The sequence below is a fragment of the Esox lucius genome, chromosome 5, assembly GCF_011004845.1.
Source record: "Esox lucius isolate fEsoLuc1 chromosome 5, fEsoLuc1.pri, whole genome shotgun sequence".
In the NCBI taxonomy this organism is placed as follows: domain Eukaryota; kingdom Metazoa; phylum Chordata; class Actinopteri; order Esociformes; family Esocidae; genus Esox; species Esox lucius.
The window spans coordinates 32,825,917-32,848,740 of record NC_047573.1 but is presented as its reverse complement, the minus strand read 5'-3'; the positions used below and the strand labels follow the sequence as shown (position 1 = coordinate 32,848,740).

General features: G+C 41.3%; 1 protein-coding gene across 4 annotated transcripts; it reads right to left on the bottom strand.

Moving 5' to 3' along the window:
• Positions 1–6,849: 6,849 nt before the first annotated feature.
• On the bottom strand, positions 6,850–22,398 carry LOC105030125 (transforming growth factor beta-1-induced transcript 1 protein). Of its 4 annotated transcripts, XM_010903800.3 has the most exons (13): positions 22,122–22,397; positions 19,948–19,998; positions 19,428–19,585; positions 18,898–18,962; positions 16,209–16,348; positions 15,581–15,680; positions 12,338–12,422; positions 11,841–11,933; positions 10,885–11,067; positions 10,015–10,188; positions 9,793–9,874; positions 9,291–9,439; positions 6,850–7,801 (listed from the first exon to the last, which is right to left on the bottom strand). In XM_010903800.3, exons 1-13 carry the CDS (start codon positions 22,132–22,134, stop codon positions 7,535–7,537), a joined length of 1,560 nt encoding a protein of 519 aa, XP_010902102.1. In that variant the 5' UTR covers positions 22,135–22,397; the 3' UTR covers positions 6,850–7,534. The 4 variants fall into 4 exon arrangements, with proteins under 4 accessions (XP_010902102.1, XP_010902119.1, XP_010902111.1 ...); XM_010903817.3 differs by lacking the exon at positions 11,841–11,933 and having other exon boundaries at positions 22,122–22,398; XM_010903809.3 differs by lacking the exon at positions 19,948–19,998 and having other exon boundaries at positions 22,122–22,396.
• Between the last annotated feature and the right edge of the window lie 426 nt (positions 22,399–22,824).

Sequence of the window (22,824 nt, the reverse complement as noted above, 5' to 3'; positions counted from 1 at the left end):
TGAAGTCTGTTCCGCGCGGCTCCGCAGCTCTTCCTCCTATCCGGCGTTGCACCTCGCCGGTGTACTGACCACAGGCCAGAGAGTGATGGCAGCAGCGCACCCTGCGGACGCACCTGTTTTCACTTAGCCATTACTTCAGTATATATTGGTTCTGTTTGGCACAGGGGCGCATGCATTATTGTTTCTTGTTCCGAACTTGAGGTGTGTTTTTCTCTGGTAGATAATGTCTTGAAAACGGTTTGCCCGAGTTTTGTATTCGTTTTCTTTCTTTTTCACTGCCTCGTTTTTACACACGTTACACTCACACCATCACAGAATAATCCGTCACCAACGAGGCATTGATTTTTCTTTTTCCTTTTTGCTCCTTTTGCCTTTTTGTCGGACAGCGTAAGCGGAGCCGGCCAAGAAGAGCGAATGTCACTGACAGTCTGACTCTTGTTAAATAGCATAGTGGTTACTGGTTAGAGAAGCGGACCTGCAAACTATAGGTCCCGCGGTAGTATCTACTCACAGTCAAAACAAAGTATGCATTCCGTATAGACGAAAACTTCGCTGGTTATTTCCTTCAGTATCTACATTATAATAAGCCTGAAATAAAACAGTTTACAGTTATATTGCGACTTTTTCTGACATGGAAAAGTTCACCTTCAGTCTCGCTAGAAATGTCTAAATTCTCATGACTATTCCTAGGACTTCTGCGTCTGAGGCAGTGTAACAGCGCAGCCTCTAAATATGCCCTCGTGTTTCGGACGGGGTGCGGCAGATGGAACGAGCCGGCTCTTCGGAACAGCCTTCCGCAAGGGATTGCAAGGGGAGGTCCAGATGGTGTTGGCTTGTGTAAGCGGTTCCATGTTGCTGGATGCCTTCATTGCCTGAGCGATGCCATTGATGACCGGGACCACCTGGCGTGCCGTTCCCTTCTCATGCCCACTGGCGGAGCTTGAGCCTATAATCACCAGACTCCCCACTGAGGAGGAAGAATGCCTGAGTTGTAAGGGGCTGTGCCTGTTCTGCGGGGAGAAAGGGCATTTCCGGAAGGGGTGCTCCTTGGTCCAGACGTGGAGCAGAAAAGGGGTGAGTACCCAGACTGAACAATTGGGCACAGTAGGTGCCTTGCGCTTAACATAGCCAGCCCGTTCTGTTACCCAGTTGTTCTGTCCGATGGTTCTTTGTCTCACCCCACAACAGCCTGACTGATTCCGGAGCCACGGGGAGCTTCATAAACCAGTCCCTGGTTATTGTGCTACAGTTGCCGTTTGAGGTCCTCAATGCCCATACAAGCACTGGATGGTCATCCTGTGGAATCTAGCTCAATAACGCACGTGACCCACCCTTTCACTGTTACTATCAACGGCTGCCATCGGGAGAGACTGGAACTTCTGGTACTATCGTCCTCCGTATATTCCGTCATCCTGGGCCTTCCGTGGCTTCAACAGCACAACCCTACCATGACCTGGATTAAGCGGAAGGTTCTGGGATGGTCAGTGAGGTGCCGGAAAGCCTGCCTGACTGTCACGTGTGGAGCTACGTCGGTGGAGAGCCCCGAGGGCGCCCTCTAAACGTACATCCCCTCTGAGTATACAGACCTGAGTGAGGTGTTTTCAAGCAAAAAGGCCAGGTGTCTCCCTCCCCACCACACCTGGACCTCTTCCCGGAGACCACACCCCCCAGGAACAGGATCTACCCTCTCTCAGATGCAACTAAGAAAATGTTAGGAAAAACCTACTAGAACATTTGAATTTTATTCGTGATTAATCAGAGTCATGTTAAATGATAGCAAGTGTGTAATTACTTCAATTTAACATGAGTTTGAATGTTTATTCTAAACAGAGCCACATCCCCAGTTATAAGAGTGTGCACACTTATGCAACCAGGTTATTGTAAAGTTTTTATTTTTTATTTTTCCCAGTCACATTAAAAGTGGAAAAGGTTCTGACATGATTTATCTTTATCTCATTCTTTTAGATCACAAAAACCTGGCATTTTAACAGGGGTGTGTAGACTTTTTATATCCACTGTATATGTAAAGGGGGAAAAGTGTGTTCCACACCCACACCGTCTCCTTCCTTGGGTACCACATCGTTCCGGAGGGCGTGTGGATGGAAGAGCAGAAAATGGAGGTGGTGAGGTCATAGCCAGTCCCAAAGACCATGAAAGAACTACAGAGTTTCATTGGGTTTGCCAACTTCTACTGCCAGTTCATCAAGGACTATGTGAGTGGCACCATCACAGCACCACTCACGTTGTTGAAAGGCCAACCTCAACGCCTCCGCTAGACCCAGGATGCGGAGAGGGTGTTCCTCCATCGTAAGGACAGATTCACCACAGCACCACTCCTGAAACACCCTGACCCCCTCAAGCCCTTCACAGTGGAGGTAGATGTGTCTGAGGTGGGGGTGTTCCTCTCCCAGTAGCATGGACCCCCCCCCTTTACCAATGCAACTGTTATTCCAAGAAACTGACTGCTGTGGAGAGGAACTACGACATGTGTGACCGGGAGCTACTGGAAGTGAAGTTGGCACCGGAGGAATGGAAACACTGGTTAGAGGGCACCTGGGAGCCGTTTACTGTCCTGACGGACCTCAGGAACCTTGAGGATATCAGGGCGGCACGGTGCCTCAACCCCCGCCACCCTGACATACCGCCCCAGTACAAAGAAAGTCAGGGCGTTGTGCATTGTGGGTCCTGTATCCTGGTACATTGACCCTGTTTCTCCTACAGTTGCAATTTTTTTGGACCTGCCTCATTTCTCATGATGAAAAAAAAAGCCTCAACAACCCATAAAGTCTGCAATGATGGATTTTTCTGTACAATGAAAATTTGTTAAAAACTACAAAAAGTTTATTCTCATGACACATAAATCCAATTGACATGTCCTTTGGTATTCATGTGTCTTATACATGTGTCCCTATAATGTTTTCAGAAATAAGAGAGAACTTGCAAAATGGCAGACCAAATGGCTGATTACTGTACAATATATGTATGCACAATGTGCATGTGTGTAATTATTCATTGGAACAATAACCTATGCACTTCATATTCATTGTGCATCCAGATACCACCCCCATATAAGCCCATGTGGATTTGTTGGTTGTTATCTCAAAAAATTGCAAAATGGCAGCTGACAGAATTCTGTCCATTTTCAACACAAGCTAATGCTAATAAATGCCTTAAAAACAATTTTTCTTTTGAACCATACATTGGATTTACTCGCCAGTATATTTCCAGACTCTTGGCCATACTTCTGAACAGGGCTGACAATTAAACTAGTTGCTATGTCAAAAATCAACTGAACAATGACTTCACCAATGTAGCCCTTCATGCTATGTCTAATGTCCACTAGCGTTAATTAACTATTAGGCTGTTCGAGCTACAGACAGGAAACCAACTTTGTTTCACCAGTTTAGCTATCCCCACTTAAAATTATGAAACGTTTATTGATTTTACATATGCAAATTAGCATAATTAGTGTTAATGAACTATTAGGCAGTATCTTTTGAACCGTTTGAGCTAGTCATGAAACCAACTCTGTTTCAACAGTTTAGGCTATCCTTACTTCCAATTAGGAAATGTTTAACGATTTTATGTATGCTAATTAGTGTTAATTAACTACCACTCTGTATCTTTTGAACCGTTCAAGGTACAGACACGAAACCAACTTTGTTTTACACATTTACGCTATCACCAGTTCATATGATTAAACATTTATTTAATTTATGTATGCTAATTAGCGTAAATAGCGTTAATTAACTATTAGGCTGTATCTTTTGAACCGTTCGAGCTACAGACACTAAACCACCTTTGATTCACACGTTTAGGCTTTCCCCAGTTCATTTAAAGAAATGGTTATTGATTTTACATATACTTGTTAGCATAAGTGGCGTTAATGAACTATTAGGCTGTATATTTTGAACTGTTCGAGCTACAGACACGAGACCTGTCATTGGTAACACTTTTATGAACTTTAACTATGTCATGTATGCTAATTTATGCTAATTACCCTCAACAACAATATCACTTGAACCTTAAAGAATACAGACTCCAAATCTTTCGATAGCTAAACATTATTTTGAACCATAAATAATTTTTATACAGCTAGCAAGCACACCACATTTTCTTCAGGAAATGTACTGCTCTAGTTTCATATTGCCTTGTTATATTGTTAATTAAGCAAATCTTACTTTTGCTTAATTACTTACATCCACTTACATCACCATTTGGGGGTTACTCTGCAGATGCCCTGTTTATTATTCCCGTTGTTTATTTTTTTGCCCTTTCTTAGTTTTTGCACTGACTTCTCTACTCCAAATAATCCATTACACTATTCCCTGTTTGAACTACTTCTCTATGGTGTGTAGTACTATATTTTTATTCCTGTTTCTACTGTTCTACTTCCTGTTTTATTCTGTTTCATTGTTTCATACACATATTTTTATTCATTTTGGTATAGTTTCTACGTTGTTCTAATTCCTGTTGTTTTTATTATTTCATTGTTTAATAAATATTTACTTCCCTCTATGCTCATTGTCCTTTGCCTCATACAACTCCCCATATAGTGTGATCCGAAAAATAAGTTGAACAATGACATCTACGTTGTCAAACATACAATGCTTCACAAAAACATCTTGCCCTCAATGTGTATCTGTCTCATTCTGCTGTATTTCTCTTTGACACATACACAGGCACACACATCTTAAACAGTGGATTATTGAGTCAAAGGTCTATATGACTATAAAGATATACAGTGTGAGATCTTGGCCAACAATCTCCTTCCCTCAGTAAGAGCATTGAAGATGGGTCGTGGCTGTGTCTTCCAGCATGACAACGACCCAAAACACACAGCCAGGGCAACTAAGGAGTGGCTCCGTAAGAAACATCTCAAGGTCCTGGAGTGGCCTAGCAAGTCTCCAGACCTGAACCCAATAGAAAATCTTTGGAGGGAGCTGAAAGTCTGTATTGCCCAGCGACAGCCCCGAAACCTGAAGGATCTGGAGAAGGTCTGTATGGAGGAGTGGGCCAAAATCCCTGCTGCAGTGTGTGCAAACCTGGTCAGGAACTACAGCAAACGTATGATCTCTTTAATTGCAAACAAAGGTTTCTGTACCAAAAATTAAGTTTAGCTTTTCTGATGTATCAAATACTTATGTCATGCAATAAAATGCAAATCAAATACTTAAAAATCATACAATGTGTTTTCTGGATTTTTCCGTCACTCACCGTTGAAGAGTACCTATGATAAAAATACAGACTTCTACATGCTTTGTGAGTGGGAAAAGCTGCAAAATCGGAAGTGTATCAAATACTTGTTCTCCACACTGTATATATATATATATATATACACTCACCTAAAGGATTATTAGGAACACCTGTTCAATTTCTCATTAATGCAATTATCTAATCAACCAATCACATGGCAGTTGCTTCAATGCATTTAGGGGTGTGGTCCTGGTCAAGACAATCTCCTGAACTCCAAACTGAATGTCAGAATGGGAAAAAAGGTGATTTAAGCAATTTTGAGTGTGGCATGGTTGTTAGTGCCAGACGGGCCGGTCTGACTATTCCACAATCTGCTCAGTTACTGGGATTTTCACGCACAACCATTTCTAGGGTTTACAAAGAATGGTGTGAAAAGGGAAAAACATCCAGTATGCGGCAGTCCTGTGGGCGAAAATGCCTTGTTGGTGCTAGAGGTCAGAGGAGAATGGGCTGACTGATTCAAGCTGATAGAAGAGCAACTTTGACTGAAATAACCACTTGTTACAACCGAGGTATGCAGCAAAGCATTTGTGAAGCCACAACACGCACAACCTTGAGGCGGATGGGCTACAACAGCAGAAGACCCCACCGGGTACCAATCATCTCCACTACAAATAGGAAAAAGAGGCTACAATTTGGACAGTTGAAGACTGGAAGAATGTTGCCTGGTCTGATGAGTCTCGATTTCTGTTGAGACATTCAGATGGTAGAGTCAGAATTTGGCGTAAACAGAATGAGAACATGGATCCATCATGCCTTGTTACCACTGTGCAGGCTGGTGTTGGTGGTGTAATGGTGTGGGGGATGTTTTTCTTGGCACACTTTAGGCCCCTTAGTGCCAATTGGGCATCGTTTAAATGCCACGGCCTACCTGAGCATTGTTTCTGACCATGTCCATCCCTTTATGACCACCATGTACCCATCCTCTGATGGCTAGTTCCAGCAGGATAATGCACCATGTCACAAAGCTCGAATCATTTCAAATTGGTTTCTTGAACATGACAATGAGTTCACTGTACTGAAATGGCCCCCACAGTCACCAGATCTCAACCCAATAGAGCATCTTTGGGATGTGGTGGAACGGGAGCTTCGTGCCCTGGATGTGCATCCCACAAATCTCCATCAACTGCAAGATGCCATCCTATCAATTTGGGCCAACATTTCTAAAGAATGCTTTCAGCACCTTGTTGAATCAATGCCACGTAGAATTAAGGCGGTTCTGAAGGCGAAAGGGGGTCAAACACAGTATTAGTATGGTGTACCTAATAATCCTTTAGGTGAGTGTATATATATATATATGAATGTTGTCTTTGTAATGTTTCGTGAGAGATCTATTGACAAGCATACTCTTAAAATAAAACAAAAAAGATATATTCCGCAGTGACACGCAGTCTTTCTTCACAAAATGATTTATTTCGTTCATGACGTACGATATCTTCTTAAAATAATAATAGTATTGTTATCCTGGTAACAACAGTAAAAACTAATTATGTTTATGCATGGAATGTAAAATGTATGTTTGTTTTGTGAGCAAACATTAATTCACTCAACTCATTCATTCACCCAATTCATTCAATCAATTCTGAAGTCAGGTTAACCCCAAATTTGGTTTATTTTACTCTTTGGTATTTTTTCATACATAATTGCATAGCACAATAGTGAAAGAGCATCATTTCATCTTTGGCACAAGAACGTCAATACAATGTAGCCTAAAATGGACAATATAATAATATAAAAAGGCAATAGCAGTGATAATTATACTTTGCACAAGAAAGCAAATATATTAAATGTTTTTTTTATTAAAATCCTTCATCAAAAGCATAATAACATTTTTCCATTCAATAATCATCAAAGAAATTCAATTTCATTACTTCTAAACAATTCAGTGGTCAATATTCAACTTCAATCAAAAGGTAATGTATTCACAGAGACCATTATTTTCTCTTTGGAAACATACTTAAACACTTGGTTGCGGCTTGATGATCTATAATTCACTCAAATATTCAATCTCTCCTCTTCAAGTTACTAATATTATTTTATAATGTAGACAAAACAAAATGTCTGAAAGAGATTTGACTTCACAACTTGACAAGAGCAGGGTCTTTTGTCATTAGCTAGCACCCTAAGAATAAGAATTGAAACCGGGACGGAGGACCTTGATTTGTCAAGTGCTCATTTATGTTTTCCATAGCAAAACATTTTTGAAACATTACCTGTTATGTGCCTAACAAGCACAAAATACTCCTGGATTAGGGGTTATTTTAGAAGAGAGCTGTGCTCAGCCAAATAGTTTGATGAAGCAGGGGTGGCAGTATGGCTTGTTCTCCTGCTCTTTGAAACAGCCCTTACTGAGTGGCTTCAGGCAGAAATGGCACACCAGGTGGTGAGGGTGGAACTTGGCACCCATGGCGGTGACACAGCGACCCAGTATGGGCTGTTGGCAAGCCTGGCACATGCTGCCGCGCGACTGGTGGTAGTGGGCCTCACACAGCGGCTGGCCCTCGTGCTCAAAGAAGCTACCATTGACGAAGGGGCAGTAGCACTCCTGTAAACAGGACAGAGAACAAAAGGACTCCCTTGAAGATGGGCTGGGAACCTGGTTTGGTTGTTTGGTCTGTGGTGGTGTAGTGGTCAAAGCCTCCACCCCCGGTGCACATACACCACTGCTACATGTTTTCATTCCATATTTCCAGTCTGAATAAAGGACGTTTACACTAATGTTAGAAACGTCTCAGCAAATACTATGCAGGGATTATGTCTGTTTCCATCAGTTAAGATGTCTAGGGGCATGGGAGCAGAAGAGTGTTGGACAGCTCTGTGGAAAGCTATATGCACAGATCATTGACTGGAACTGATTTGCTTCTTAATTTCATTATGTTTAAAACTAGTTTAGAATTGTTTTGCACCAATGCAGCGTTATTTAATTTCGCAACATTATAATTTAATAGACAAATGCCTTTCAGTCGCCTATTTGTCACATCAACTCTGATCCACAAAAGAAAACAAACACTCAAGCATGTGTAAAGTATTGTATTTCTGCTAATATTGTAAGTCGACTTTTGTAATTTCCATCCATATTTCCTAATTACATAATGCACACTAATTACGCTATAATACTGGCATAGAATTTACAATCTAAAAAATTCAATAATTAATCACAATTATATGTGTGACAATTAATCATCAGCTAAAATGTCAAAATTGTGACAGCTCTATAGTAACATATATATACAGTAGGTGGACACACCGACTCATTCAAGTGTATTTCTTTAGTTTTACTATTTTCCCCATTTCCCAACCTGCTTTGTCACTCAGCATACCCACCCTATAGCATTAATTAGGAAATAAAATCCACAAATTAACTTCTGACAAGGTATACCTGTTAATTGAAATACATTCCATGTGACTACCTCATGAAGTTGGTTGAGAGAATGCAAAGAGTGTGCAAAGCTGTCATCAAGGCAAAGGATGGCTACTTTGAAGAATCTACAATATGAAATTTACTTTGATCTGTTTAACACTTTTTTGGTTGCTACAGCATTTAATATGTGTAATTTCATAGTTTTAATGTCTTCACTATTATTCTACAATGTGGAAAATAGTAAAACAAAAAAATAATCCAAACTTCTGACTGATACTGCAGGCCCGGAGTGTCAACCCGGTTCCACGGAGGGCCGTGTCTGCAGGTTTTCGCTCTCACCTTGTACTTGATTAATTAATTAAGTCACTAATTGGTTAGTTTCTACCCACCGCTGTTTTTTTATGTCTGAACTGGGAACCAACTTATAGGAAAAACCAAAAACCTGCAGACACTTGGCCCTCCGTGGAACCGGTTTGACACTGCTGTAGGCTATAAATTACAAACATATATTGTTTGTGTTGTGTTGTGTTGTGTATGGCATTCAGTTCCCATTCATAACAAGCATTCCTAAAATACATTGTTACACACATTTCTTAACACAAAAGAAACATCCAAAAAGCTAAACTTCAACACACAAGTTCACGCAAACACCAACAGACACACATATACTTACCCTGCACACAAAGCACTGTGGGTGCCAGAGGGAGTTGAGGGCGGAGATATAGTTCTCAAGGATTGGTTGGGTACATCCTTGGCATCGGGAGGCAAAGAGGGACAAGAAGCACTGCTGGCAGTACTGCTGCCCCTCGCGATCATGGAAACCTACAGAGACATGTTATTGTGTTAATCAGAACATCAAACATTCACAAATAACATTCAAAATAAGTGTATAAGTATTTGTCATAATTCAATTTTATCTAACAAAAATACTTCAAGGCATAGTTCCAAATGGAGTGTATTTGTAATTATTTATAATAAACCCTTTATATCAAAACACTTTATAAAGACTGATGTAATTGACCATATGTTATTGGTGAACTATTTCTATAAAGGGACACAATTTGTGTAACAACCCAGTGGGTGTTTTAAAGTGCATTCTATTCCTGAGGATCGTGGAACCCCAGGTGATCTGTTTCCTATATCCCAGCCCTTGTTATAAAGCATGGATTTATCACCTTCCTCTCCAAACGCCCGGCTGCACTTGACACAACAGAAACACTCCGGATGCCAATTTTTGTCCAGGGCGGTGACCATTTTCTACACAGGCAACACACAAAACAGTTTTTATGGGTTCAGGTGTATTCAAAATAAATGTTTTTATGACTGGTATGAGGTAGAACTCTTACATTGAGGATGGGCTTGAATGTTTTTATGACTGGTGTGAGGTAGAATCTTACATTGAGGATGGGCTTGCTGCAGTGAGCGCAGTGCGGAGAGTAGAGAGTGAAGTAGTCCGACTCGCAGTACGGCCGACCGTCCTTCTCAAAAAAGTTACGACTGCCAAGCTCCATCTCACATTCTGAGCACACAAAGTGTTCTGGGTGCCATACCCGCCCCAAAGCAGTCACCACCTGGATGGTCAAAGGTTAAAAGTCAGTCAATTTAGGTCTTTTGCCACTACTAAACCGAAACCAGCTAAACCAAGCTGTACTGAGCTGACCTGGTTAAGCAACCAGAAATGTTGGTGGAACCATGCTGAACAAAGCAGTGTACTAGGTACAGAGACAAATCTACTAAGGTTTTCTTTTATCATCTAGCTTCATTTAGCTCTACATCCCAGCTCATTCTTCAACTGTACTACAAAAGTGGATTATGCTGGTCCACACTTCTCGTAAATGTTGCATGTAGCTTGTTGAACACTCTTTGTATACTCTTTGTAAGTCGTACTCTTTGTAGATACAATGCTGAATAATCTATCCACGGCCAAGTCAGTGCTGTTTTAATTTGTGCAGAATTCAAAATAAACAAAATATATTTTGCTAAGAAAAAATAAAACCTGCATATTGGATAAACCAAATGGGTGATAATCCATCACATCTCAACTCAGTCTAACTCAGTGTTGACAAGTTATCCTCCTCCAACTCACTGTATGATATCCCTCAAAACCACAGTGGGTTTCAGATTGGGGCAGGTGTGAAAAGGTTTAATGATTAAGGACAAATTCCATGCTTTTCAGGTGAACACATTTCCAATCTAAAACAGAACAAAGCTAAGAAATTTCACCAGGGAACTGGAGGAATCTCCACAATGTAGCATAGCGCCTTCACCTGTCCCACAACTGGTTTCTGACATGCCGAGCAGCTGCCCTTAGAGGAGGTGGGGACACCCTGCCTAGTCAAATCTGACTGGAGGAGCCCCAGCATGCTGTCCAACGAACCGCCGGAAGACGATTGTGTGGGCGGGGCCGGCTGCTGTGGTACTGTGATTACTGAAGTGACAGCTGGAGCTGGCTAATGAGAGAGAAGCACAGTTAGGGAACCAACCAATGGTCAGGTTGCAATACAAAATGTCAAGGGAATAAGTAAGGATTGGGACTAGAGAAAGCAGGGGGATACTAGTCATGCTTTAGAATAAGTCAACGGGCGTTTCAAGTAATCTATATTACAGTCTATGTGCACTGACTATCACATATTGAAATACCAGAGGAAGCAATCCGACAAGGTCAGATTTGTCAGATCTGGACCCATATATTCACAAGCGTGGATCTACAATAACTGGAATTCTAAGCCTCAGAAGACTTGTCTCTTTATTAAAGATTTGTACTGAGCTAATATAAATAATGTGTCCCATTCATATTGGAATTGGAATTTTGAAAGCAACCCATGTTGGTATGATTTTTTTATAAAGACATGAATATACAAGTACATTGGCCAATAATTAGATTTCCTATACAAATAGACTTAAGAAAGAATTTGTAAAAAGTAAAAAAGATGGTTAAAATTGTTTAATTTGGTAATTTAATAATAAATGTCCTAGATCAGGGCTCATACTCTGGGAACCACGTGAATGCTGAACTGAGAATATATTTACGGAAAAAAACAGATTAAAATGGCATCACAATGTTTTTGATGTGCGCCCTCCCTGGCAATAGAGACTACCCAGGACCCACTGGCAAGCAGAAATGGAAGGAGAGAGACAGTCAAGCATGTACTTGTGCTCAGCGAGTGAAGCTCTAGTAAGAGTGCACAGCCGCAGAGATGTCCCCGCGGCCCATTTTACGAACCTCCTGGGACTGGCTGTTATCGAGTCGCGGGCGGCGTATGTCACAATAGACCGCGTGGCTCTGCGGCTCCGCAGCTTTGAACTCTGTAGCGTTCTTAATGTGTAGTAATGCATTAGAAGGTCAAGACAGATAAGCAGAAAAAAGAAGACTATATGAATGCAATGCATCAATAACATTGTAAATAGTACATAATCATTTGCGATATTCGTGGTACAGAGGAGCATAGATTATGTATAAAAAGGAATAAAAACATTCTATTCTGGCAGTGTGATTACATTTGAATTTTTTCCAATATGTGTTTAATAAATTAAGAAAAGTGCATAAAGCCCTCATCTGATCACATGCTTCATCAAATGATTTTTCTGACATGGTCAGATTACAACAAGCTTGTTGGTGTCATTGACCTGGGCTCTTCTGTTGCCTGAAGTCAACTGCACAGTGTGGTACAGTGTTCAGGGTGTATTGTGTATTGTGGGGTATGAGGTTGTGATTCTTACTGTGCTCTGGACTCTGAAGTCAGACAGTGAGGCCATGAGTTTGTCCAGCTCAAGCGTGGCGGATGTGGCCGATGGCTTCATCGAACTGAATGGATGAATGCAATTATTTGATCATGAAAAAAACTTGCCTGTTCCAGCTCTAGTGCAGCCAGCCATGGACCACAGTGCCTCTCAAAATAATTATTTCCCCTTGGACTTTTCAGTTTTGATTGTATGACAACATGAAATCATAATAGATTTAATTAGGAGTTTTTGCTACTGATGAACACAAAAAGGAACATTCATAGCAAATCCGGAATAAGGTTCTTTATAAGAACCATCATTTCCAAAGTACTTAATATCTTTTAAGGAAACTTCCTTAAAAATGGAGCAGGAAGGGCACTAGTCTGGGAGGTCACCTAGGGCAACTCTAAAGGAGTTACAGTCTTAAACGGCTGAGCTGGAAGACATGGTGCACAAGCCTGGGTGCCTCACAAAAGCCATGGGAGACTGGCAAAAAGAAATCATCTCACATCAAATCACTGCTACAGCATGCCATCCCTATAGCATGCCATCCCTACAGCATGACATCCCTACAGCATGCCATCCCTACAGCATGACATCTCTACAGCATGACATCCCTACAGCATGCCATCCCTACAGCATGACATCTCTACAGCATGCCATCCCTACAGCATGCCATCCCTACAGCATGCCATCCCTACAGCATGACATCCCTACAGAATGCCATCCCTACAGCATGCCATCCCTACAGCATGACATCCCTACAGCATGACATCCCTACAGCATGCCATCCCTACAGCATGCCATCCCTACAGCATGCCATCCCTACAGCATGCCATCCCTACATCATGACATCCCTACAGCATGACATCCCTATAGCATGACATCCCTACAGCATGACATCCCTACAGAATGCCATCCCTACAGCATGCCATCCCTACAGCATGCCATCCCTACAGAATGCCATCCCTACAGCATGCCATCCCTACAGCATGCCATCCCTACAGCATGACATCCCTACAGAATGCCATCCCTACAGCATGACATCCCTACAGCATGACATCCCTACAGCATGACATCCCTACAGCATGCCATCCCTACAGCATGACATCCCTACAGCATGCCATCCCTACAGCATGCCATCCCTACATCATGCCATCCCTACAGCATGCCATCCCTACAGCATGACATCCCTACAGCATGACATCCCTACAGAATGCCATCCCTACAGCATGCCATCCCTACAGCATGACATCCCTACAGCATGACATCCCTACAGCATGACATCCCTACAGCATGACATCCCTACAGCATGACATCCCTACAGAATGTCATCCCTACAGAATGCCATCCCTACAGAATGCCATCCCTACAGAATGCCATCCCTACAGAATGCCATCCCTACAGAATGCCATCCCTACAGAATGCCATCCCTACAGCATGACATCCCTACAGCATGACATCCCTACAGAATGTCATCCCTACAGAATGGTGGCGGCAGCATCACAAATGTTTCTGATTGGCAGGGACTGGGAGACTGGTCAGGACTGAGGGAAAGATGAACAGACCAAAATGCAGAGAAATCCTTGACGAAAACCTGATCGAGAGCACACAGTACTTCACACTGGGATGTAGATCCGCTCAACAACGACCCAAGGCACACATCCAAGATAATAATGGATTGGCTTCGGGACAAGTCTGTGAATGTTCTTGAGTGGCCCAGCCAGAGCCTGGACCTCAATCCAATTCATGTCATGTTGTAACACAATAAAATGTGGAAAGGTCCAAGGGGGTGAATACATTTGAGAGCTACTATATGCTCCTGAAGGCAGCAGTTAGATTTCACTTTCTAACCTTAATCCTTATTATCTAAATGTTTAACCTAAATCTTTCATTAAGACAGAAAATAATCTTTGTATTATAAACGGTGCATGTGGAAATTATTCAGTGGAAACAGGATGTACCTAAGCTCAATTTCTTGTGTCATAACAAAGTGTCTGAATAATCACTTAAATATGTATATTTTTTTGAAGTCTGAATACTTTCCGAATGCACTACATACATAAAAACGAGATCCATGGTAAAGCCAAGAGAAAGCATATTCAGTTGAAGAGAATGCAAACAGTTGAAGGACAAACACATACAGTGTCATCTTCATTCTTCAAAACATTTTGAAAGGTTTCCCATTGAATGCCCACTGAACTTGGGAAGGAGTTTAAGTGGCAATCTGCAGTGGCTACACACATTTTCAATACATAAGTATAACTTATAAATGCCTCTCTCATTTTAATATAACTGAATATACTGGCAGGACAATATATTGGATGGTCAGTAATTGCATCTATAGGTTTTAAATGGAGAGATTTCTCTAGGTCCGTCAAAAAGAGGCGAGGTGACTGTTTGTTCTTTTATCAATTTTGGATTGACCCTTTATAGAAACACAAAGCAATATTCCAAATTCAACTACAGTGGACTAAACAGACACTATCCAGGACAGAACTAGAATGGTGGGTGTCCCTTTGGTTGATGCCTGGCAATGTGGTTGGATTGATTTCCTGCCTGTTGGGCCCTGTCCGGGGCCTCCCCCGGGTAGGGCCACAGTGTCACCGGACCCCCCCGTCTCAGTTCCAAGGTGTTACGCTGCTATATTATTGTGCTGGGGGATATGAGGGATGTACTACTAACTTTTCTCAGTTTCCTCCAGTTTTACATTTTAGAAGGAGATGAGGTCCTGGTCCACACCTGCGGATTACCTGGTTTGGGGGGCCCGTTGCTGTCCCTGTCCTTGTCCCACCTGGTCATACTTCTGACCTAGTCTAAAATCAAATAGACTCTGGATTTAGCCCAGAGAAATGTTTTTATTATTCCAATTGGACTCTTAATATCTCACCCGGCACAGACAGAAGAGGACTGGTCACCCCTCTGAGCCTGGGTCCTCTCTAGGTTTCTTCCTAAAATTCGACCACTGAAATTCAACACTACTGTTGTTTGCTCCTTGGGGTTTAAGGCCGGGTGTCTCTGTAAAGCACTTTGTGACAACTGCTGTTGTAAAAAGGGCTTTATAAATAAATTTAATTGATTGATTGAATGGATTTTGTCATTTCACAGTTCCATGTGTGCACAGCTCAAACATCTTTTTACACTGTCTAAACCGGTGTACTACAGAGGGAATAGGGTGTACTTTGGGGTCCAAGCAGAATGGATTGGCTTGTACTGTAAATGAAGGGAATGTATGGGTACCTTGGGGAGGGGGTTGTCACTTTGTCCTTGGACCCCTGGAACTCCTTCATCTTGTCCCTCTCATCCTTTTTAGATGTGGGAAACTGGGCCAGAATCTCATCTACCAACCAAATACAAAGAGAAGCTTACCAGACATGATTACACACTTAAACACACACACGTCAAATCTAGCTACACAATTGGGAACATTACATTGAAATCAAAGTTTTATTAGTCCTAACCGTAACCTATATTTTAGTCAAAACAGATAAAACTCTTATTGAGATCACTGTGGCCACATCAGTGAGGCCATACAAAAGATGGACTTTAAACCTAATCCTAACCTTAACCGTAAATACGAAACGCCAACCCTAAACCTAACCCTAAATCCTAACCCTTAATGCCTTAACACTTCATTTCTAACCCTAATTCCAATTGTAACTTCCAACCTAAACATAAAAATTAACTGTTCAAAATAGGAACTGATAAAATATACAAGTTTTTTGGCATTTTCCTTGTTTAACCAGATGTTGGGGACATTTCAGTCCCTACTTTTATAGCGAAACCTAACCACACTCACATACAGCATTCTGAAGAGCATTTGGCTGAAATGTCCAGGGGAGGGAGACGTGCAGGGCAATGCACTGACCTGTGATGTTGAACTGGGTGGCGTTGAGCTCTTGCAGAAGGTGGTCCAATTCACTCAGACCGCCTCCTAACACAGAGGAGGATGAGAAGGCCGGAGGGGTTGGGTCCGTCGTTCGGGGGGAGCGAGGCTTATTCACTGTGCTGGATGAGGGGAAGAGAACAACATGGAGAGAGAAGGGAAACATGTTGACATCTCAATCAGGCTTGTTGGAGGCATAGCAATAGTGGAATAAATATTCACAACAACTGAGAACATTTGACTTCAAATGTGACTGAAGATCCCATATTACATAAAAACACACCAAAACCACTAATCTGATCTTTTTCAGACGCCAGTCCTTTTTTATGTCTTTGTCTGTTTGTTCTCATTAACAAAAGACAATAAATCAAAGTAATCAAATCAAGCTGGGGGAAAACCATGCAAAATTGTTGTTCTAATCTGATATGAGACTACATTTATTATTATAATTGGTGGATAACATGGGTTCATAGGAGGCCAATCTATCAAATCAATGATTTTCCAAGAGATAATACATTTTGTCATGGTCCCAAATCCTTTAGAATATTAGCATCATATCCTAACCAAAATGTTTATGCAAGGGGTATTGAGTTAAAGATTATTTATTCCAATTTATTCTCCCTTCCCAGTTTCGTGATGTCCAGTTCATGGTGATGGCCTTGCTTTGAGTAAATGATTCTACTGTTGGCTTCTAGTAATAACCATCCTTATACAAGCATTACTGTTGAAGGATTTAAAGCAAGGGAGCCTTATTTTTCCCTGCCTGATGAACCCTAGCTGTTGCTGTCCAAAGTCCACCTGGTGGCATTCCTTTAGTAGGTTCTGCCAAAAGACTTCTGCTGTCGCTGGCCTTAGCTCACTTGTTCTGTGTTTAAAAGGTTCTGGTTAAAAATATATTTGATTAGTGCCAAGCCTGTCCAAGTTGGAGGCTGTTCTAACAGGAAGGAATAAGGTGGACCCCATGAGATGAGGGTTTTCTAACAGCCAGGAAAGAGGTGGAGCTCCAGTTCCTGTTCTAACAGGGAGGAAAGAGGTGGAGAACCAGTTGGAGGCAGTTCTATCAGGAATGAGGTGGATCTCCAGTTGGAAGCTGTTCTAATAGGGAGGATAAGGTGGAGCTCCGGTTGGTGACTCCTGTCAACTAACCAGCATCAAGGTGGAGCTCGAGTTGCATAGGTATGAGCAAATACATCCTGGTTGGCCGAGCAGTGTGATTAGAATCAGACAGTCTAGACGAGATGTGCATACACAGACCTCCCAAACACATGACGAGTTGCTGCGATGAGACAACGCCACAGTTGCATATTGGACATCATAAGAAGGGAAATGTGTGAAAAAGTGGGGGGGAAACATTAAAAACAAAAATATTTGGAATTCCAGGGCATTTCCAAAATTGATTCTTATTTGTCCCAGAAAAACAATGGGTTGTGCCAGACACAACATAAGCGGGTAAAGCAGCATTTACAAAATGAGCTTTGATTCTCTGATTCTTTAGAGATTATCAAATTGCTTATGAAATGAAGTCTCAAACTGAAATATGGGGCAAACGATAATACAGACAAAAAGTTGGCGTAATATAAATGTAATTATATTACATTTCCTAGGATGTCAACTGAATGGTTTAAGACAAGTGTTTTGGTTTAGGAAGTAAAGAAGGAATAGTTGGATATTTCTTTACAACAAAGTGCTGAAAGTTACAATGGTGGCTTTTCTCACAGACTAAGAGTAATGAATGATTCCACAGACCATAAGAAAAGCATAACCCTGCATAGAAAAATAAAAGTAGTACGCATTGCAAGCACACCCCTCTCCTATTCCTTACTTACAAGTCAGACTTTTCTGGTATGTTATTTAAGTAATTTAGGAGACGCCCTTATCCAGTGCAACTTACAGTGTGGTAAGTGCATACATTTTCAAACTGGCCCCCTAGGGAAATCAAACCCACATCCCTGGCCTAGCAAGCTACCAAGCGAGCTACATGGGACACATGTTTTATGCTTCAGTATCTAATTTATCTTATATTGTATCCTTCACTTCATTCTTCACTAACAATACTTTTCTCTTGCAGCAATGTCCCAAAACCGTTATGTTCTGAACACTGGCACCTGTTCAGATGAAGGGGGAAAATGACAGGGCCCTGCAGTATGGGTTTAAAACGGTCCTACTGCTTTCAGCACACTCTCTCCTTTCCCACTGGATCTCCTCTATTCAATAAGGTATAAAATGCCAAAAATATACCTTAAATAAAAAACCTTAGCTCCAGAAGAAAAACAATATCTTCAATCTTGTAAAATCACTGTCAAAATATGTTATCTTTGAGAGTTTGGTCAGCGCCAGTTCTTTGATATTTGGGAGCCTTAATAATTTAATCTGTTAATGAAAATATTTGTTACTTATACATTTAGGTCATTTAGCACTCTTATCCTCACTAATTACAGTAGTTAGTGTATACTTTTTCATACTGGCCTGCACTTGGGAATCAAATCCAGAAACCTGGTTTTACAACCACCAACTTTCTACTCTACCGACTGCTAAATTATGAATAATAAAGCCAGGGCCATAGCATTGTTATATTGTGCTGTAAAGTCACAGCCTGGTGGAACAAGCCTGACGGCTGCTGCTTTCACCATTCTGTGTCACCTAATAACGTAATTTATAATAAAGATATTACCTGTACAGCTGTTTGTCTGGGTTTGGATTCTGAGAACCATTTGACTTCATTGCAGCAGATACAGTCTAAAAGAAAAGCAAACCCATTAATTTGTTTTTCATTTATAAAATCCATCTTCACTTTAGCTGTCAACTCAGTGCAAGCCATTCAACACAATTTAAGTTAATTACATTTACTTTCTACATGCCCAATTTTAAAATGTCCAATATCAAATTTGTCACAGCCTTGCCTTGTCACAACAAATCCACTGCAACTTCAGGACAGTAAAAGTTCAACAAGTGACCTTCTTACCCTCAGAATGATCATTGTTTGGGGTTACAGTAATCTGATCTACCTAAAAGCCTTTTTTGCTTTTCTTTTCCACCCCTTCTTGAAGTAATCACAGACCAAGCATAATTACATAGGTATCAGTGGATGGTTTCACAGTTTCAGACCAATCCATGATCATCTCAAAGGGGAGACAAAGGAACACCACATTTTCAGAGAATTTAAACAGGGCCTAAAGATCTAGTCTACTTCTAACATCATACCTGCAGGGGGGTGTAAGCTGGGGGCGGTGGCCTGGTCTGGGCAGGGTCCTGAGGGCTGGCAGGGATTGGGTCGGCGTTTGCCGGTGGGTCAGAGGTGAGCAGGACTGGGCATCTGGCCAGGGGAGAGCCGGTGCTCTCTAGGTCCGCGAGGAGGGCATCTATAAAGGGTAAGTGAAAGAATGGCAGCGTTCACTAAAACAGAATATGTAGGTCTGTAGAGGTTCTATTTCAGGTAGAGTCTTTGAGTCATTCATACTATGCAGTTATATTGACATTTTGCCTAAGGATTAACATTAGTGCATAGGTATCTGAAGAGGCGGTGGTTAAAACTGGATAAATAGAATGGAGGGGAGAAATGGAAACTGGAATGGAAATGATTACGGAAAATGGAATGGTAAACAGATGGAATGACCAGCAGATACATGGAGACCGAAAGGACAAACAAGCAAAGAAATGTTGACACACTGACATAGAAGAGGGAAAAACACCACCCCAAAAGCACAGACAGAGAGTTACGTACCAAACACAACAATACGAGGACTGAGAGGGTAGTTAGGTAGGTCAGGCGCCACTGAGGGGAGACAAGACCAATCAGAGAGTCACAAATCAGAAGAGGGTGGAAGAGAAGACCCAGAAAGGCAGGCCAATTAGAAAGACAATTCCAATTAACCAGTGAAACAAATGGACATTGAACCAGTAACCAAACAAAAAGGTAATCTAAAAACGGAAGATTCCCACAGAACTTGTTAACAGGCCAAAGTGATAAGGAAGACGGAAGGGTGTTGGGCAGCTGATACTGAATTTCAACCGTTTTCACTATCGCTCCTCCAAGTTAAACAATGTGAAGTGGATGCCACTCGCTTTTTACAACACATGGTTGGCATCCTAGATGCATCCCTTTTCTGGCCAAACCCAGGCCAATGTGTCTTACTGGATTTTCAGACATGCCTTTATTCTAATACACATACACAACATGTAAAGACATTTGAAACAAAATACATTTCAAGGAAAGCTACTTTCATCAATCATGGTATTATTTCGTAGAATGACTGCTTTCCAATTGAAATATTTTTATGAGTTCAGTGAATTTATTACAGAGTTCAGTTGGTCATTATATTTTATTGTGTCATAATATCCTGAAATTTGAAATATACATCTCACATGACTGGAGCTAGTGGCAGGGCTACCTTCAGTCATCACTCTGTGGTTATTTCTCCCTGAAGATTCACACTGTGACATATTGCTTTGTCACACACTCTAATTCTCTCTCTCTCTCTCTCTCACACACACACACACACACACACACATACAAACACTCAAGCACTGGACTGATCATATAAGGAGTTGAAATTCTCTCAATGGGAATTATGACCATATTTAGAGATCTGCCAGCGGACTGTTTGACTGGGCCCTTAGTCTTTTTTAATAAGTGGTCTCCCAAATAAATACAATAAAACATGAGTCACACCAACCGACATACAACATAGCACACAACCGTTCAGCATAAACACTGACGTAAACAACGTCCCTCTTTTAGAGAAACAGGTCGCTAGCCAATTGCAATCCAATCCAGATGTGCTGAACCAGATGCAGACATTCTTCCTCATGCTTAGTAAGCATAGCCCTCCGTTTTTTGAAATGTGTTGCGCGCTACTCATCAAGCCACAAACACAAATGTTTTGTTCACTGGTCTGGAGCTCCACACCACCCACCTATTTTCATTGAACTTCATGTGTCTTGTGCCAACATGTCCCTGGGCTATTTTGGTGCTGGGAGAAGGGCTGGAACATTGCTTCCCATGCTTAAGCTACTCAGTGAGTTGGCCACCATCTTAAGAAAATAGGGATAGCTATTCATATACTGCTCTGACAATAGTCCTATGAAAGGGGCTTTTCTTACTATGAAATCAACCCAGTAGTTCATGATCACTGATGACAGTCATTTATACTCTTCTCCGATGCTCCCATGGCTGAATTAGACGCTGAGATCTGAACGAAGTTCTGAAGTTAATTAAAGTACTTCTCTGACCTGTCTATAGCATTATAGAGAGAGGGCCTACAGAATGCTGGAAACACTGTATGCTCACATATGAAACCATAGAATACTCAGTTTTCCTGACTTAATTGTCACTTAATTAAGCGTTTCCTTTTCTTCTCTGACTGATTGAGAACTAGGAGCACTACAGAGAAATCAGAAATGTAACATTTCGTTTGGAAGTTTAGGTGACAAGCAGGCCTACTCTGATCGAAAACGTTGTTAAAATGTAACCCGACGGTCACTAGATAAAGATCTTTCATAAGCATGGATAACACAAGACCACACGTAGCCAGATTTACACTGCTGTAGGTAACTTGAAATAACAAAAACTAGTTGATAATAAGGTTGTTTCTTTAAAATTCAAATATACTAATACGAATATGCGCTGTCCATGTTAAAATGTAGCTATTACTATTTATAGCGGATATCATCCTATGTATTATTATGTATGATAAGAAAACACATTTTTACACTGCACAAAATGTCAATGGTTTTTTCACTTTTGCTTCATATTCAGACAAGGTTGGATATCATGTTTTTTTTTTTTTTACTTTTTCCCATTGCCTCAGTACTCCACCCCTCTTTCAAACAACGTTAGTCGCGAACGTAGGTACATTACTGTTTTAAAAAGGGTACATTTGCAATACATGTACATACCTAAATCATCCATGGTCAATTGTAAAAATAGCTTTTTTCCTCTTCTTGGCGTGAAAAACAGATCAACAGCATTTGCTTGTAGTGGATAATTTATATTATTAACCTAGGTCGTCAAACGTCCATGGTAGAGCAATAATTTGTAGGGCTATCGTCCTACGTTTTCTCCGAATAACTTTTAGGATTCCGTTATCCGCTAACTGTGCGAGGATAAAAAATGAAGGGCGTCCTGTTTCTTTCCCTCCACGACTCTTCCTGTATAATGCCTACCAATACCAGACTGGGGAAGGCGTAGTTAAATTATTATAACCCCCCTAGTTCCCCAGACAAATGACGTCACCTTTTACATTCCTAGTCCATATTTGGGATAGAATATTTGGGATTTATTGCGAGCCCCTAACTAAATGTAATGGTGTAGCTTTTAAAGTGATGATGGGACAGCAATTTGTATTTATCTATTTCAATCTTCGTCCTTCATGACTGCAGTGATACATTGTGATAGCTATGTAATAAAGTGTAGAACACGTTTGGTAAAAGGTGTGAAACTCAATTTAAAAGAAATATTTCAGAGTTCACGTTTCGTCACTTTCTAAATGCCAGTATACTGTATAACTCAGAAAACCCACGCCGCTTCTAGCGTTCGATCATCCCCCGTGTTTCCCTTTCACCCCTCGGACGTGATTTGTCAACAGACAGCAGTTGGTGC